The sequence below is a fragment of the Sinohyriopsis cumingii genome, chromosome 5, assembly GCF_028554795.1.
Source record: "Sinohyriopsis cumingii isolate HCF-2022 chromosome 5, ASM2855479v2, whole genome shotgun sequence".
Taxonomy (NCBI): domain Eukaryota; kingdom Metazoa; phylum Mollusca; class Bivalvia; order Unionida; family Unionidae; genus Sinohyriopsis; species Sinohyriopsis cumingii.
The window spans coordinates 1,178,454-1,195,095 of NC_142965.1; the positions used below are offsets into that span (position 1 = coordinate 1,178,454).

General features: G+C 36.4%; 1 protein-coding gene across 1 annotated transcript in view; it reads right to left on the reverse strand.

Annotated features, from left to right (window-relative positions):
• LOC149798514 (uncharacterized) overlaps window positions 1-11,033 on the reverse strand; it is a 75,798-nt gene extending 64,765 nt beyond the window's left edge. The window contains exons 1-2 of the mRNA XM_089957131.1: window positions 10,703-11,033; window positions 619-841 (exon numbers count right to left, since the gene is read on the reverse strand). Of these exons, the coding sequence (XP_089813257.1) occupies window positions 619-841; window positions 10,703-10,849 (370 nt within the window). The 5' untranslated portion in view covers window positions 10,850-11,033. The remainder of the gene's footprint in view (window positions 1-618; window positions 842-10,702) is intronic.
• Window positions 11,034-16,642: the final 5,609 nt, after the last annotated feature.

Here is a 16,642-nt window from a genome sequence, read left to right on the forward strand (position 1 = left end):
AGTACAACACACACACACACACACACACACACACACATATATATATATATATATATATATATATATATATATATATATATATATATATATATATATATATATATACATATATATATATATTTATTTATTTATTTATTTATAACTGTCATACGTTTGTAAGAATCTTCGACAAAGACGTAAATGTAATTTTATTTTTCGTACGCAAAGAGCATTACTTCTAACAATTTGTGACACAAAATATTATTTCTTTACAATAATAATAATAATAATAACAATTTATTATTATTATTATTATTATTATTATTATTATTATTATTATCAATATATTATGTTACTACTGTGTCGCTATATATGCTCAAAAGAATATTATTATTATTATTATTATTATTATTATTATTATTATTATTATTATTATCTGCACATTGCAAACACTATTGGTGAAGCTCAGATCTCACATATTGCAAACCAAATTTCACAAAGAATGAAATAAGTCAAGAATCTATTTGTTTGTATGTCTTTTATATTATTAGTAGTAGTAGTCAAGATAGCAGTAGTAGTAGTAGCAGCAGCAGCAGTAGTAGTGGAAGAGTGATAGTAGTTGTTTTGGCATATACACACCTGCAGGCTTCAGAAAAACGACGAGTACTGGAATGATGATTGCTGCAATTGCAAGAAGACATACAACGACTAAAATAAAGGCGATTTTACATCGCTGACGTCCCCTTGTGATCTGATTGTCATACATATCACTCTTCGTGGTAGATGATGAATCTGCCATTGATTGGCTATGCTTTGTAAGATGTTCATTTTTGTAGTAGCTTGGAGCATATTTCAGGCTGAGCTAAAGAATAGAAATAAATGAAAGACAATTACAAAGAACCGCATAAACAGATGCATAATGCAGACATAAACAAACGAGAAAACACACACACAATAACACACACACACACACACACACACACACCGAACAAATATAAAAAATAAACGAAGGAAAGAAATTGATCAGTGTACTGTTTTATCGGCATCTCATGAATTATTTTTCGAGTTAAATTGTTAAAACCTGATTTTAAAAGTAATTCAGAATGGTAAAATTTTCATTTACGCTGAGTTCAAGCTTGTATAGGAAGCTTTCTATCGTCTATAAAGCATGTATAGGAATATAAGCTTTCTATCGCCTTTGTAATATCCCAAGTATACACTCTATTAACGACTATTATAAAGTATATGCATCTTCCTCAAATATTCCCCCACCCCCATTATAAGTGGCACTTATCCAACTGACTTCAATAACATTTAATTTCACACCAATTTTGAATTAAGCTTAATTTGTTTAACTTACGGCAAACTGTCTGTATAACGAGCAGTTTTCATTCGCAAAACGAATATGTTCGAATTATAACAGTTTCGAATTATAACAGTTTTGATAATTTCCAGCAAATAGTGCTTACCATTAAACCCATAATTTATTTTTATTTCTTGGCATACATGTTTCAATGTGACAGACCTTCGAGTTAAAACGGATCTGGAAAAGCCTGATTATTTATGATTTATTTTTATATTTAATTAACACAACTGAAATTTCCACATTGTGGTTTTTAAATTTAGTGAGATTTGATTTGTTCCACATAGCCATTTTCTTTTGGTGCGTCATTTACAACTGTTTATCAAACAAAAAATGAAAGAGAAAAGTCCAATGAAAACAAAAACAGTGTGTTACTGAGCTGTTAGCTAGTGAATACAATTGCTAAAGGTGGCAACATTACATGATTTGCATAAAAACAGCCTTTTCATAAAGTATTATAACAATAATTCAGTTCCTTTTCTTACATTGCTTATGCATTCATTCTAATGTATTATTTATAAGACCAGATTGATATACTATCCTACTTAGATCCGATACTAACTTGGACATACCCTTTTTAATACTCAGCCTATGTTATGCTGCAAAGTCTCAACATAACTGGACACTTGTTGTATCAAAATAACCTTTCTAGGAAGTGGCTGATTCACACCTATGAGTTTGCTATCCTACACAACCCGCCCCCAAAACCTAATCCATACTCGCACGCCACCCCCACCCCTTAAAAAAAATAAAAATAAATAAAACAAGAAAACCCACCTCTGAGAAACTCACGCTCAACTGAATAAACCTAATTTTCTGCTAAGGAATAATTGTTTTCTATTGAATGCACGTATCATTCCTAACTGGTCAGATCATTTCAATGACCAATTAGAGACAAATCACTAAAAAAATTAACTACTACACTGAGACGCAATAACACTCGACTGGGTCATTTATTGTACCGATATACTAAGTAGAACATAAACATACTGATCAATTTGCCACTTACTCTGCTAGCTAATTTCTGTATGCCATTTCTCAAAAGTACACTTTTGCAAAACCTTCCTTACTTGGAAAGAGACAAATACAAAAATAACTATTTAAAACATCTTACAAAATTATATAATGGTCATAGTAATGATTTCGTTCGAAAGTTTTCTTCTCTGGTAGTTAGTGACCAATATTTTGTAATAACTTGCCAGAGGTCAAAAGGAATCACGAAAGAAGAGAATAATGCTAAAATTGTTTTAAATTAAACTTTGATATAGTCATATGATGCGAATATTTGACATTTATTTGGTTGGGACTAATTACCAAATGAAAAAATAAAGAAAATCTAAATATTAACAACGACACTAAAACATTTGTCAAACAGGACAATTGGACGAATATTATTTAGGCATTCGTGTGTTTGAAGCGTTGTCCACAAACAAGAATATTTGCCCTATTGTAAGACAATCACAACATTAATTCGAAATAATTGCTAACAATTATTTTATCAGAATTAGCAAATGAAGAAACCTATCCAACGGAAGACATGTGAAGATCAATTTAAAATTAACACATGTACACAAATTGCGATGCAGCCTTTGGATACTTAGCATTTCAAACGTTTCTACGTCAAACAATATCATTCCATGTTCGATGTCATAATGTCACAGTGACAGCTGACGTTTCTACGTCAAACAATATCATTCCATGTTCGATGTCATAATGTCACAGTGACAGATGATTCTACTTCCGTTTGTCTTGAAAGATATCCCCAGCTCAGGAAAGGTAGTGTTTAAAATACGTATTTTTTCGTCTAAATCCGTTGCTTGTTTGGTTATAAGAAAACATCTGCAAATTAAGGTTAAGTCCAAAAACTGAAATGTCATACGTTTCTGTTATCACTAGTTCTTAACATGCCATTTTGTTTGTTTTATAAGATCTATGGCAGTGAAATCAAGAAATACGTTTCTATATATTGTTGATTATAATGCCTCGCATGGATATAAGTATAACATAATAGCAAACAATTTTGTTACATGCCATAACAAATATCACAAAACTTGAAAATAATCACATCATTGAACGATCACATATTCCGTGTAATTTTACTTCCTACACATTGTTTTCTTATAATCTTACATTACTTCGCACTACCCACAATATCTTGACTCCGATGTACGTAGGTAGGTAAGTAGGTAAGCACACACGCACGTGCACGCACGCACGTACGCATGTATGTATGTATGTATATATGTATGTGTGTATGTATGTATGTATGTATGTAATGTAATGTAAGTGTGTGAATGTGTGTATGTATGTGTGGTATGTGTGTGTGATTTGGATTTTTAGCGTAGATTTAAAAAAAATCAGTCATATCGCTACGATATCTGCAGTGTGGCAGTTTATACTGATGTCTAGCACTGGGGCATCATATCTCAGACATGTAGCATGATGTCCCACCCAGTCACATTATCCTGACAACAGGCCGACCAGTCCTAACACTAACCTCTTAATGCTGAGCGCCTAGCGAGGCAGCTGTTAGTACCATTTTTGAATTTTTGTATGCATGTATGTATGTATGCATGTATGTATGTATGTTTGTTCATGGATTATTATGAAACGTGTAAATGTGACCTGCAAAAGATGCCATATAATTTTGTTTAAGAACGTATTTCAAAAGAAAATTAAATGAATCAGCAGCAACAACAATTACATACGATCAACCTCTTCCTGACGTTACACTCCCTCCATCTGTTAGTAAATATCAGCCTGTTATTTGCTAAGACATAGTAGTAGGGAAAGTATTGTTATCCCCTTCTCCTTCCCTGACCAATTAAATCAGCTCCCCCGCCCCCGATTATTTATCTATATTTGGAGATCAATGTTGGAAGCTGTGCTAAGGAGAAAGAAAAATAATCGAAAAGAATATAAATTCAAATATGCAATGCAAGTCGATAAAATCTCATATAGGATCCACTGGGTTCATTTGTGTGATAAAGCTTTTTTTTACAGACTCTCCCGTTTAAAAATGCAATTCATCATGTCGGGTAGTGTTAAGGCCCATGCGCACGTACAACAGGAATGCGGTGCTTCATTTGCTTGATGTCTATTTTATATCGCTTTTTCCATTGGATAGCTCGACACTACTTTTTGGATTTGCCGAGCTAATTTATTTTATAGCAATATGAACAGGAACTGAAATTGGATAGTGCGTAAAGTGCTTGCTTATTTTCATTTAGATGACTGATTTTGAATGTGACATAAACGTAAAGAGTGCGATACTGTACAATAGATGCCCAACAAGCGAGAAGGGAACGTCCCGACAATTCGTTTGTCATAATACCGTATATGCAGAAATATCCCCACGTCGACAATTAGTGTTAATTTGTATTTATTATGAAAATTCACTTACTTGATTTACAAACTTTTTGTCACTTCAGTGGAGGCTGTTTTACTTAATTGTGACTGCTACAATGCCATTATTCAATTCCCCAGTGTTTTGGAATCTGACAAATACACCTTACAGACAACGCGCATGCGATACACCAAGCATATTATAATAAGACACGAGAATACTATTATCTAAACTAGCTATTGACCATCCTAGGACGGGATTGATTAATTTTCAAGATCAAAATTAAAAAGGCAATAGCAAAACAAGTGGGATTAGAGAGTCTAAAAGAGAGTTTAAAAGAAAGTTTGAAGATATAAGTACAAAAAGTAAAAACAAAATGTGGGATGCCGCCGCGAGTTTCGAACTTTCGATCTTTAGTTTTTGCAGCCAGGACACACAGACAAATGTGGTTGTTTCTATATGAGATAAGATGAACATGACATTAGGTGCGTAAAGCTATAAACCAGTGTTAAACCTGTGTATACTGGATAATCTACAGATTTATGTCTTTAAGACAGTTAGACAGAGTACGCAAAACTACGCGTGCTTTAAAATTTCCAGCGTAATCGGCGTTTGGAGATCTGGACCTACACCGTTTTCATTTGGCTGCGTGATATACACGGATGAGTACGATAGACTATAGTCCCGATGACTTCACCAGCAACATACATTTAGGAAGTTGCTGTTTAATATGTTTTTGAATCGCTTATAGTCATTAATAAATATTTCAGGATCTTTTTTAAAGAAAACTTGCGATTTTTAAAGAGATAAATCTATCGTTAGTTTTAAAATGTTACAGCCAATGGTAGCATTTAAAATGTTACAGCCAATGGTAGCATCTAAAATGTTATAGCCAATGGTAGCATCTAAAATGTTACAGCCAATGGTAGCATCTAACAGGGTAAAAAGGTAAACAAAAATTGGTTCACGGCTTTAAAGATCATTGATTTCCAGAAAGATAAAGATGCATGCAGTTACTAAACTCAATGAACAACTAAAAGTGTTCATTGTGCAAGTTATGTAAAAGTTTGTTCACATGCATGTAACAATTTTCTTTTCATAGAACGCCGTTTAACATAAATGCACCCAATTCATACCTCTAACCCTACACCGTATATTTTTTAGTTTAACTGTCTTCTATCATTAAACATTTTCATACTAATATTTACATATATTGATATCAGAACACATTGAAATTTGTCAACCATAGGTATGTACATTTGAAGAGCTATTGGTAATTTAGACATGTTTCACAGGGTGGGTCTGCGTGGTATAGCCAAACGTCACATACAGAGTCTAACAAGTTGAAATGCTTCATTATTTACTTACATGACTCTTAATGAAATGTGCCGGTAAAACCACTTTTTGCGGGAAAAAGAATTTTGTATGAGCTAAAATTTATTTTAATGTAATAGGGTATATTACATGCAGTAGATAGAACTGAGCGACCGCATTAAAATTATCACTTTGCATCAAGACAGAACAAAATTCAAGGAGCATTCATTTTTTTTTTTGTATACATATACAAGGGTTATTGTGTACACCGCATCTGGCAAACTTCCCGATGCAAATAATAGAGGCTGCTATCTTGGTCTTATTTGGTGTCAATACAGTCATGTAAGATATATAGCGCATGCTCATGTGCAAAATCACTGCTATCAAAGTTTCCTTAAAGTAAATACACTTGTGTTCGGTATGTTGATAGCGAATACTGTAACAAATCATGTGTGAATCATATGTGAAATGCATGATATCAAGTAAGCTATTTATTTATTTACATTGTAATTGCTAGAAAATTACTTCGAATTAGTGATATATGATAAATATTCAGTATATTTCTTCGTAATTAGTAGAACTAGGAAGTTTGCTAGTAGCACTTGTAGATGGATGACGTGTTTCGGATAGGGTATGAGAAGGCATATGTCGCAAGGAAAGAGTGGGTTGAAGAGATGAAACTCGTTCCTTGTTCATTACATGAACCTTAAGATCTGATAATGCAATATAAGGGTCGTGTGATGAACGAGGAACGAGTTTCCTCTCTTCAATCCCACTCTTGCCTTAACGCGCCACTTTTACCCGGATTAATTACAAAATGAACGAGTGCGAGCCACCAGTAAGTGTGTTTGTGTGTGTGTGTGTGTGTGTGTGTGTGTGTGTGTGTGATTAGGATTTTTAGCTTAACTTTAACAATGTTTCAGTCATATCGCTACGATGTCCGCAGTGAAGCAGTTTTATAATGATGTCTAGCACTGGGGCATCATGCTGCAGACGCGTAGCATGATGTCCCAACCAGTCACATTATCCTGACACCAGGCCGACCAGTCCTTACACTAACCTCTTAATGCTGAGCGCATAGCGGGGCAGGTGTTAGTACCATTTATGTAAGTCTTTGGTATGACTCTGCCGGTGTTCGAACCCACGACCTCCCGCATCCGAGGCGGACGCTCTAACCACTAGGCCACCGGAGCGGTGTCACCAGCAAGAGAGAACCACTGTTACAATCGAGAGTTTTTGCTGCCTTTAGCGTGCAACACAAAACATCTTGACGTGCCACCCTATGGCACGCGTGCCGTAGGTTGCCGACCCTGTCATAGAGCCTAGTCATTAGGAAAGACACGGGGTCGCTAAATAATGAAACATTTAAAAAGTTTTCATTGTTCTCTACATAATCGCAATATAGGTAAACCTATATGATGGCCGGCATGTCTATTTATGTTTGTGCGACGTATTTCCATTCAGTGTTTGCAAGCTGCTTTCTACTTTTCAAATAAAACAGTCTTAACATGCATGAATTGATGGATAGATAGATTACGCATACAGCATGTATGTGAATACATACGAGTAGAGGTTATTAAAATATTCGAAACGGATCTCTTGGGGACCATCCTAATGTTTTTATGTAAATTATTCTTACTAGTAATACTAGCACAATACGTGTACAGCTGTGGCATTGTGTTTCTCAGAAGCTCGTGTTGTGGCAAGTACAAGCTTCGTACCTTTTGTTAGGCTCTACCTTTCCATTTCAGGACTGACAAAACTGTCTGTTAAATGCAAATAAGATGTGCAGAAATAAAATCTGTTATTATCTAAGGCTCTTTTACTTGTCATTAAATGGATTGTTTATACCTGTTAGTGATATTTCAGTTTCAGTGCATACAAACTTCATACTGTTATGCACTGATTGAAATTATGTCGATAACAAGATATGGAATTTGTTTTATTATTGCAACAACAACAACAAAAAAAAACTACATCACTATTACCAGCACGTCTAGCCATTTGTTCACAATTAGAAGACCATCCCCCACCCACCTATATTGAAGTATCTAAGGGTCATAACGATCATCTGCACTGAATTACCCAAGAGGTCGCGGGTTTCGAACACGGGCCGTGTAATACCAAAGACTTATAAAAGGGTCCTTACAGCTGCCTCTCTTGGCGCTCAGGATTATGAGGTAAGTGTTAGACCTGGTCGTTCTGGCGTCAGGATACTTGACTTGATGGGACATGATGCTACATGTCTACGGCATAATGGGTCAGTGCTAGACAACACAATAAACTGCCACACTGTAGACATCGTATCGATATGACTGAATAATTGTTAAAGCAATTAGAGGACCATCCCAACCCACCTGTACTGAAGTAACAAAAGCCCATACCTCTCATCTGTATTGAATTACCAATAGCCTATAACACATATCTGTACTGAATTACCAATAACCTTTAACACATATCTGTACTGAATTACCAATAGCCTATAACACATATCTGTACTGAATTACCAATAGCCTATAACACATATATGTACTGAATTACCAATAGCCTATAACACATATCTGTACTTAATTACCAATAGCCTATAAGACATATCTGTACTTAATTACCAATAGCCTATAACACATATCTGTACTTAATTACCAATAGCCTATAACACTCATTTGTACTGAATTACCAATAGCCTATAACACATATCTGTACTGAGTTACAAATAGCCTATAACACTCATCTGTACTGAATTACCAATAGCCTATAACACATATCTGTACTGAATTACCAATAGCCTATAACACTCATCTGTACTGAATTACCATTAGCCTATAACACATATCTGTACTGAATTACCAATAGTCCGACCGCTCCGGTGCCTTAACGAATAGAGCGTCCGTCTCTGATGCAAGAGGTCGTGGGTTTCGAACACCGGCTGAGACATACCAAAAGCTTATAAAAATGATATTAACAGTTGCTTCGATTGGTGTTCGGGATTAAGAGGTTAGTGTTAGGCCTGGTCGACCTGGTGTCAGGATAATTTAACTGAGTGGGACATAATGCTCTCATGTCTGCGGCATAATGCCCCAGTGCTAGACATCACAATAAACTGCCACACTGCAGATATCGTAGGGATATGGCTGAAAAATTGTTAGAGCTATGTTAAAAATCCAAATCACACACACACACACACACACATACACACGCCAAATAACACCCATATATATTTTATTACCAATATCCCATAATACACAGTTAATCGAATTTAACGAATTGTGAAGGACAGGCATATGAAGGTGAGAGTAATGCTATATTATAACATGTTAATTGACTCATTAGTTAAAATGATAATTAGTTACTTCAAGCATTACCAGTTAACCGGATTCGGCGTTACCCACGCATGGTCAACTTTATAACAAGGTGCATGTCCTGTTCCTTTCCACTTTATTATGAGAAACACGTTGTATGCCGGGGAATGCAGTATAACACAACCGTGCCTTCTTGTATGTTGTACGAGGACAAGTGGGGGAAGGAGTTGTGGTAGATCTGGTTGGATTGCAGGATTTACGAGCGAATTGGCACGGATTCGAACCGTATCGTCGGAGGATCCCAGGTCGGCGACGGTCGTGTGTTATTCGTCAATACATTATATTCCAGTTACCTCAGCACCAAGTAGCCATCAAGTGGTTGTGCCACAACAATAAAATCCAACTCAAACCCAATTCATTTGATAAAATTTGAAATATCAATAAAGTAGTTGCTTGCAATATAATTGAACAAACAATATAAACTTCAGAAAGAGAAGACAAAGAAAAGTATGCAAAAGACAACATCATTGATAATAATAGCATTAATAATAATAATAATAATAATAATAATAATAATAATAATAATATTAATAATAATATCATTATTATCATTAGTAGTAGTAGTAGTAGTAGTAGTACTAGTAGTATTAGTTTTTAGTATTATAATAATATTATACCAAAGAAAAGTAACTAAAGATAACACCAATAATAATAATATTCAAAATAATACTACTACTACTACTAATAATAATAATAATAATATTATTATTATTATTATCATTATTATTATCATTATTATTATTATTATTATTATTATTATTATTATTATTGCTGTTGTGTTTACTGTAAATTGTTTTATAGCCGACGTAATGTGGTCTATTCCTTCTCGTCCACTAATCCTACAATTTTAAAATATTTCTAATGCAGAATGATCGAAAGGGGTGTGTGTGTAAAAAGACGTACATATATACAATATAATATGCAAAGCGTTGGCACGTACTTGCAGATATTTTATGATTATGCATTTTCGCTATCTTCAGTCTATTCATCAATGTACCAGTTAATTAATCTGTCCAGCATTCAATCCATTCATTAATTAAAACATGAATCTATGAAGATATGCATCTGCTATTCTTTCCATCCGGTCGTCGGTCTATTCATAATTCATTCATTATTATGCATAGACTATTGCACGCATTACAAGTGTATATAATGTGACCCACTCGTCTTTATCCATCCATCCATCCATCCATCCGTCCGTCCGTCCGTCCGTCCATATATCTATCTGTCTTGAAATAAATCTAAATATATACAACAAAACATTGGTACAATTATGTGGACATCTAGTTGTGGACACGTACACCCACCCATAAACATATGTCAATGGTTAGCGTCTTTTACCTGTCCCCAGTGGTCCGTGTATTGGTAGCCCTCATAACCGTCCTTGAAATTCGCCATGTCTACCCATCTTGGCATGGAACTCCTGTATGAACCACTTTGATCCATATATTTTGATTCTTGATCTATTCTCTTCTTTTTGTACGACATTTCTACTTGAATTGTTTGTTAATTGCATAAATTTTAGATTTCTACAATTTCTACACGTGAGCTCCAAGGAATACACAAATGAAACAAACGTAAAGCAGTATGTGAACGGTTAACAGTTACAACCATTAAATGCTACAATCCTAGGCATTTGTAGGATAAATTTCTAAACGTGATACGGGTAAGGGATAGGCAGGAACACATGATAGGCATTTAATATTGTTACTTGGAAAAATATATATAGAGCACTATATATAGCGCCGTCTACTCTTTCTTTGTATCCAGCAAATAGCAGCGGCGACACGCCCGAGTAGAGACGACAGGGATTGGTAATATCTAACTTCCTGGATGGCCAACATAAGAGACTCACTACATATACGTCACGAATTATATTGTCAAGGACAGCAGGAGTGTAATTATACTATAAAGAGATGATAGCATATATTTACTCTGACCTTTTACACTGCCAAAAGACAAGATTATCTGCACTTTTAAAAGAATATTTTGTTTTTTGTTTTTAAATGACTCCTACGATTAACGTCATACCAGGAAACCAGTTAATGCTCACGCGAACAATGAAATAACTCCTAGCGTCTGTAGATGAAGTGGGATTGAAAAGCTATAATTCTCCATTTTCATTGTTATTATTATATAAAAATAAGTCAGGAGCAGGTTTCATTAACGTTTCTTAGGAAAAAGTCGCCCATGAGATGTTCTTTATGAAATAGTTTTGTTTTTTTTAAAAAAGATGTTCTTTCCCAGGAGTGTTTCCTGTCTCGTTTCATAACATAGAACATTCCTAAGATACTTGTGATACCTAATGAAATAGAGCACGACGTTTAATTAGCTCAGGCGTAGTCTACGTTTTAAAACAAACAGTTTAAAACTAGCAAGAACTATTACATTTATGAATAGAAACGGTGGAGCTGCTGAAACTGATGAAGATGACAGCAATGCTATTGATAATGTTAATTGGTGTTCGCTTATAGGACATAAACTTCGATGCTGTGATACTCACTGTATGTGGATAGGAAATTTGTTTCTGAAACAATATTCAATTGTGTCATTTTTTACGTGAAAATAAAAAAAAAACTCGTCACCAGCATTCCAAAAGATAATCAAGGTTTCTTGTGTCATCCCACCGTGCACACGGTCATCTTTGGCAGTGAACACATCATGTGCATGACCGATAAAAACACCGAAGACGACGCCACACTCCCAGCCAATGCCGCAGATTAAGGTAATGTCACGCACGCATGCCCTGCGGATGCCGGCCGTAAAAATGAAGCTGTGAACAATAACATTAAGTTTATGAGTTGAGGGAAGAGCGACATTTTTTTAAATGCCATTACTACGGACTCAGAGCAGAACGCAGTGTCCTGATAGTTCTCCAGACAGACCAACTCCCAGCAGGGCATAGCTTTACCACATAGGTCATCGTATCCCGCCAGCTCTCGAATTGAGATAATGATTAGGAGCTTAACACGATGTTGTTCGACAAACTTGGCGTCGCTGAAGTGTACCTGCGCATAAACGACAACAGAAGGCAACCTAAAAAGTACCTTCTAAAAAGTACCTTCAGGGCTTCGCAAGCAATGTCATGACCAGCTCCTTGTCCCTGATCCCGAGCATCACGAGTAGCATTGAAAACGTAGACCTTGTCGGCACCGTCTTCTTAGCCTTGGCATTCTCCCTTTCAGACAAATTGATGACAGAAGATGCCGTGGAACGAATGAGGGTACAACATACAAATTAAAACTTGCGAAATGCACATGCCCACGCGACTCTACACAACAGCTAGTGTCGCTCAAAGTGTGCAAGCTGGATGCGCTTCTCACGTCCTGGTTGGCTCGTCGCGGTGCTGAGCTGCAACTGGGCGCAGGAAATCTATCTGGTCTCATATTATACTGCCTGCCGCCCAAACTAAACGCTTCCGAGCGGCCCGCAAGGCCAACATAGGGGTAGACTTAATTTTTTTTAATAAGGAGGCAATAACAGCCCACGAGAACAGATGCCCAAATGACTATTGGCGGTATCATAGGTCGCTTGTCAAAACAGAGTGGAGGCATTTAATACTGGCTGGGCTGCGGTGATTCATTGTTGACATGATGCGGCTAGCCAGGCTCCTCAAGCACTTTATGGATTTCTACATGTTTGAGCGCCTTCCTGGGCTAAGCCAGCACGAGGTCTACATTATTGACCTCCAATCCTCGCGAAACCGCTGAAAGCAGGCGTTTCGAGCAACACATGTTTGTCTACTCTACTTCAACGCATATGGTCTTGCGGCGCCTCGAGAGCTTGTTTTATACCTCCACCGTAACCACGTCGGGGACCTAGTGATGATGCCACTCACCTACTCTACCCTACCTATTTGGAAACGTATCGACAGTTCAATTTGCTGTCACGCATCCTTGGAAGTATTCAAGACGCTGAATCACGATCCGATGCCCACTGGTTAGTTTAGATACAAGCCTGTACTGGTCATGTTCATAATGTTAGTAGTAATGTTCGGGCGTTTCCACAAGGAAGAGGCGGTTACAGGAGCTCCCGTCGTTCTTACCCAGTATGCCACCAAGGCTGAGCTGGGGTACAGCAACCGCCTTTCCATCTCCGACCCAACGACTTTGTTAGATTCGCTTATAACGTCAGGAACCAGAAGGCTTCTTGCACAGATCTTTCTTCGGTATCGACACGAAGGGACATCATAGAGGCTCCAGATAACCTCGCCATCCTTCACGGCGATGGTATGTTGCGAAATGGCGGCACGCCGTTTGATAGGCCACAGTCCAAGAACGCCACTAGGTGGGTCAAGCTGCAATGTGGTTGATTCCGAAATGCAACCACAATTGTGACGTTGACCGCAAAGGTGTAGTATTAAAAATGTGCGCCAACGGTGATGTAAAGGAAGTAAATATTTTATGTCGACGAGCCAAAACGTACACCGAAGACATGGACATGACTCGAAATCAAGATTGGGCAATGCATGACTGGTACCTTGGATATTGTTTAAGATATGGTTGCTTCCATAGCAGACATCATAGTCCTTCAAGATGCTGCCACCACATCATACGTTGACTATTCCACTATCAATCTCTAACGGGGTGGGCGCACCAAACCATAACCATCGAAATAAAAAAGGATTGAAAACATTTTAAAGAAATAACCGTAGGGTATAAAAATACAAGAAACTCAATTTAATTAAATCTTCCAAAAGTTAATTTGAAAATGTTGATCATTACAAAAAGCGTATTGAAATCAATCTTAACTGACGTTACGATGCCCTACAGAACATATTCCCACCCCTCCTTCTACCCCAGATAAAAATACGAAGAAATCGCCAATATAAACAGTTCAAGCTTCGGAGCTGGTTTAGGTCTTTGTTTATAAATAATATATGCAATAGATAATATATGCATGTGCTGCTTATTGTTAAATTTGAGTTTTAGTTTTTTAAAACGAATGAGTACAAGTCAGCGATGTTTTGTATTGGCTATGTAGCGCAAGTTGTTGCTGGATTTTAGGTGGCTTTGAAGTTTGTTACAACTGTTGTTTTTATTGCACGTCAGTTGGAACCATTGCTGTCATTTTTACAATCGAAGAGTACTATGCTAAATGATATTCTCATATGGTCGTCCAATCTCATTGCTTTTGTTTGAAAAATATAATTGCTAGAGGTTATCATACTGTTTTTGAAGCTTGACAGTTTTATTTTGATCAATCATATCAACTGTAAAACGTGTGGGCATGCACAACCTGTTTTCTTGTTTTACAATGCTCTGCATCACGAAGCACAATTGTAAAGAACCCTCCATAACCTGATATCAAGGGTTCAATTTAAGCGTTGTAATTCATAGCGTAAAGTAAAATTTCTTTATGTCAATGTTTAGTTACAAATGACTTTGGCCGTGCTGTCTCTACATTGCACAGGGTAGAGTCACTTTTTACAATGGTATGGTGATATTAATATTATATATGTTGGTGTTTGCGCCGAGCCATGAAAACTGCAGTTAGTGAGTAATATTATTGTGTAACTAAGTGACTGGGATGTTCTTGTCTCGGTTCCATCCACAACGTAGATTAATTTTCTCAACCAATATTGTCCTTGAACGTTAAGAGAACTCTTCATTTTTACAATATAGTTTAGTACATTTAACACATGGTGTAATCATCACACAGTATTATTTCTTCACGTTTATATGTATGTAGGTCATTCGATCTTATAATGTTTTATGAAAATCAGAATAATCATCTCAGTATAATCCAGGTATATTTACTATTTATAAATATTCACTTATTAAGCAAAATGGCTTACATAATGCTTTGTAGACGTGAACATTATACAGTGTTACAAGTTCTATGAGAATGAGATAGATGATTTGTCCTAATGTAAGCTACAAATGGTCATGTAATAAACTAATTCGACATTTTAGGTTATGTTGATCTATATTTCTGAAATTCTTTCCTAACCAAACTGGCAGAAACTTATTTGCAATTAGGGGTAACAAAACAAAACTCTTTTTAAATTAACGATAGTGTATTTTTTCTTCCGGAATGACGAGTGGGTCGTCGTTGAAAAATGATCAGTTAGCGGTTTAAAGATCATGAGTTAGAACGCTAAAGTTGGGGATTGTGTACATCTTAGGACGATCTGCCAGTCGGGAAAGGGACCTAGTATACACATCCCACGGACGAGTGGAGTCCAATTAAAATTCCAGTTCGGTACACCTTTGAAATACTTCAGTGCTGGTTCATTGATTCTACTCTTTCAACTAGGTGCCAATGCATAATAGTTTAATTCGAAAGGCACTTCATGCCACGACGATTTTTCCAACGACTGAGGCATGAATAATTTAATTACAATTTGAAGAACACTATGAAGCCTTAAAGCAAATCATTGATATGCCTTCTTATTGATAAATTATATTTTAACCACAACATAAAACTACATCGAATGTCAATTTGTCTCAGTTTGATGAGTACATCAGAATGTCAAACACAGTAAACATTCTATGTGTATGAAATAAAGCAGTAATAATTTCTGTCCTTAGTCTAAATGTAAGCAGATCAAATTACAAATATCTCATAACTGTTCGGTTTTAGGGTCTGGGTGCAAAGCCCCACCGATCACATGTGATCAAATTTTATTGAACAATATAATTATTCACCTTTCATAGACACACTTTTCGTACACATTGGAAAGAAAGGAATGACGAAAGGGCAATAATTAGAAATATTTGTTCTAATTCCATTTTTTGTTCATTTGCTAATGCCCAAGGAACATACAATCTTCATATTTAAAGGCAAATATTAAAAGTACGACATAGTGCAGCGGATATATAATTGAACACGTAATTCTTGTAAATAACGTGAGATGCAATATATCTTGACTACATGCCATGGTTTAACTTAAACGTATAGAGTTGCATAGGTCGTCTTCAGTATTTTTGATGCAAGAGAGTATACAGTATGCCATAGACGAATGTCTTTGTTGTTGTTGTTGTTGTAGGGTTTTAATGCCATTTTTCAGCACAAGATAGGCTATACACGGCGGCCAGTATTAATGGTGGGGGAAGAACCCGGGAAAACTCCGGAAAGAACCACCGACCCTCGAGAAGCTTCTGGCAAGCTTTCTCACATACCCACATTGGCCGAATCCGAGACTCGAACCTACGCAGACAGAGGTGATGGCAGTGTTCCGTAACGGACAGCGCTTTAGACCACTCGGCCACTCGGGGCACCTTAGACGAATGTCTACTTCAGTAAGTTGAGTCTGCACGATATTATTAATTTGTATTA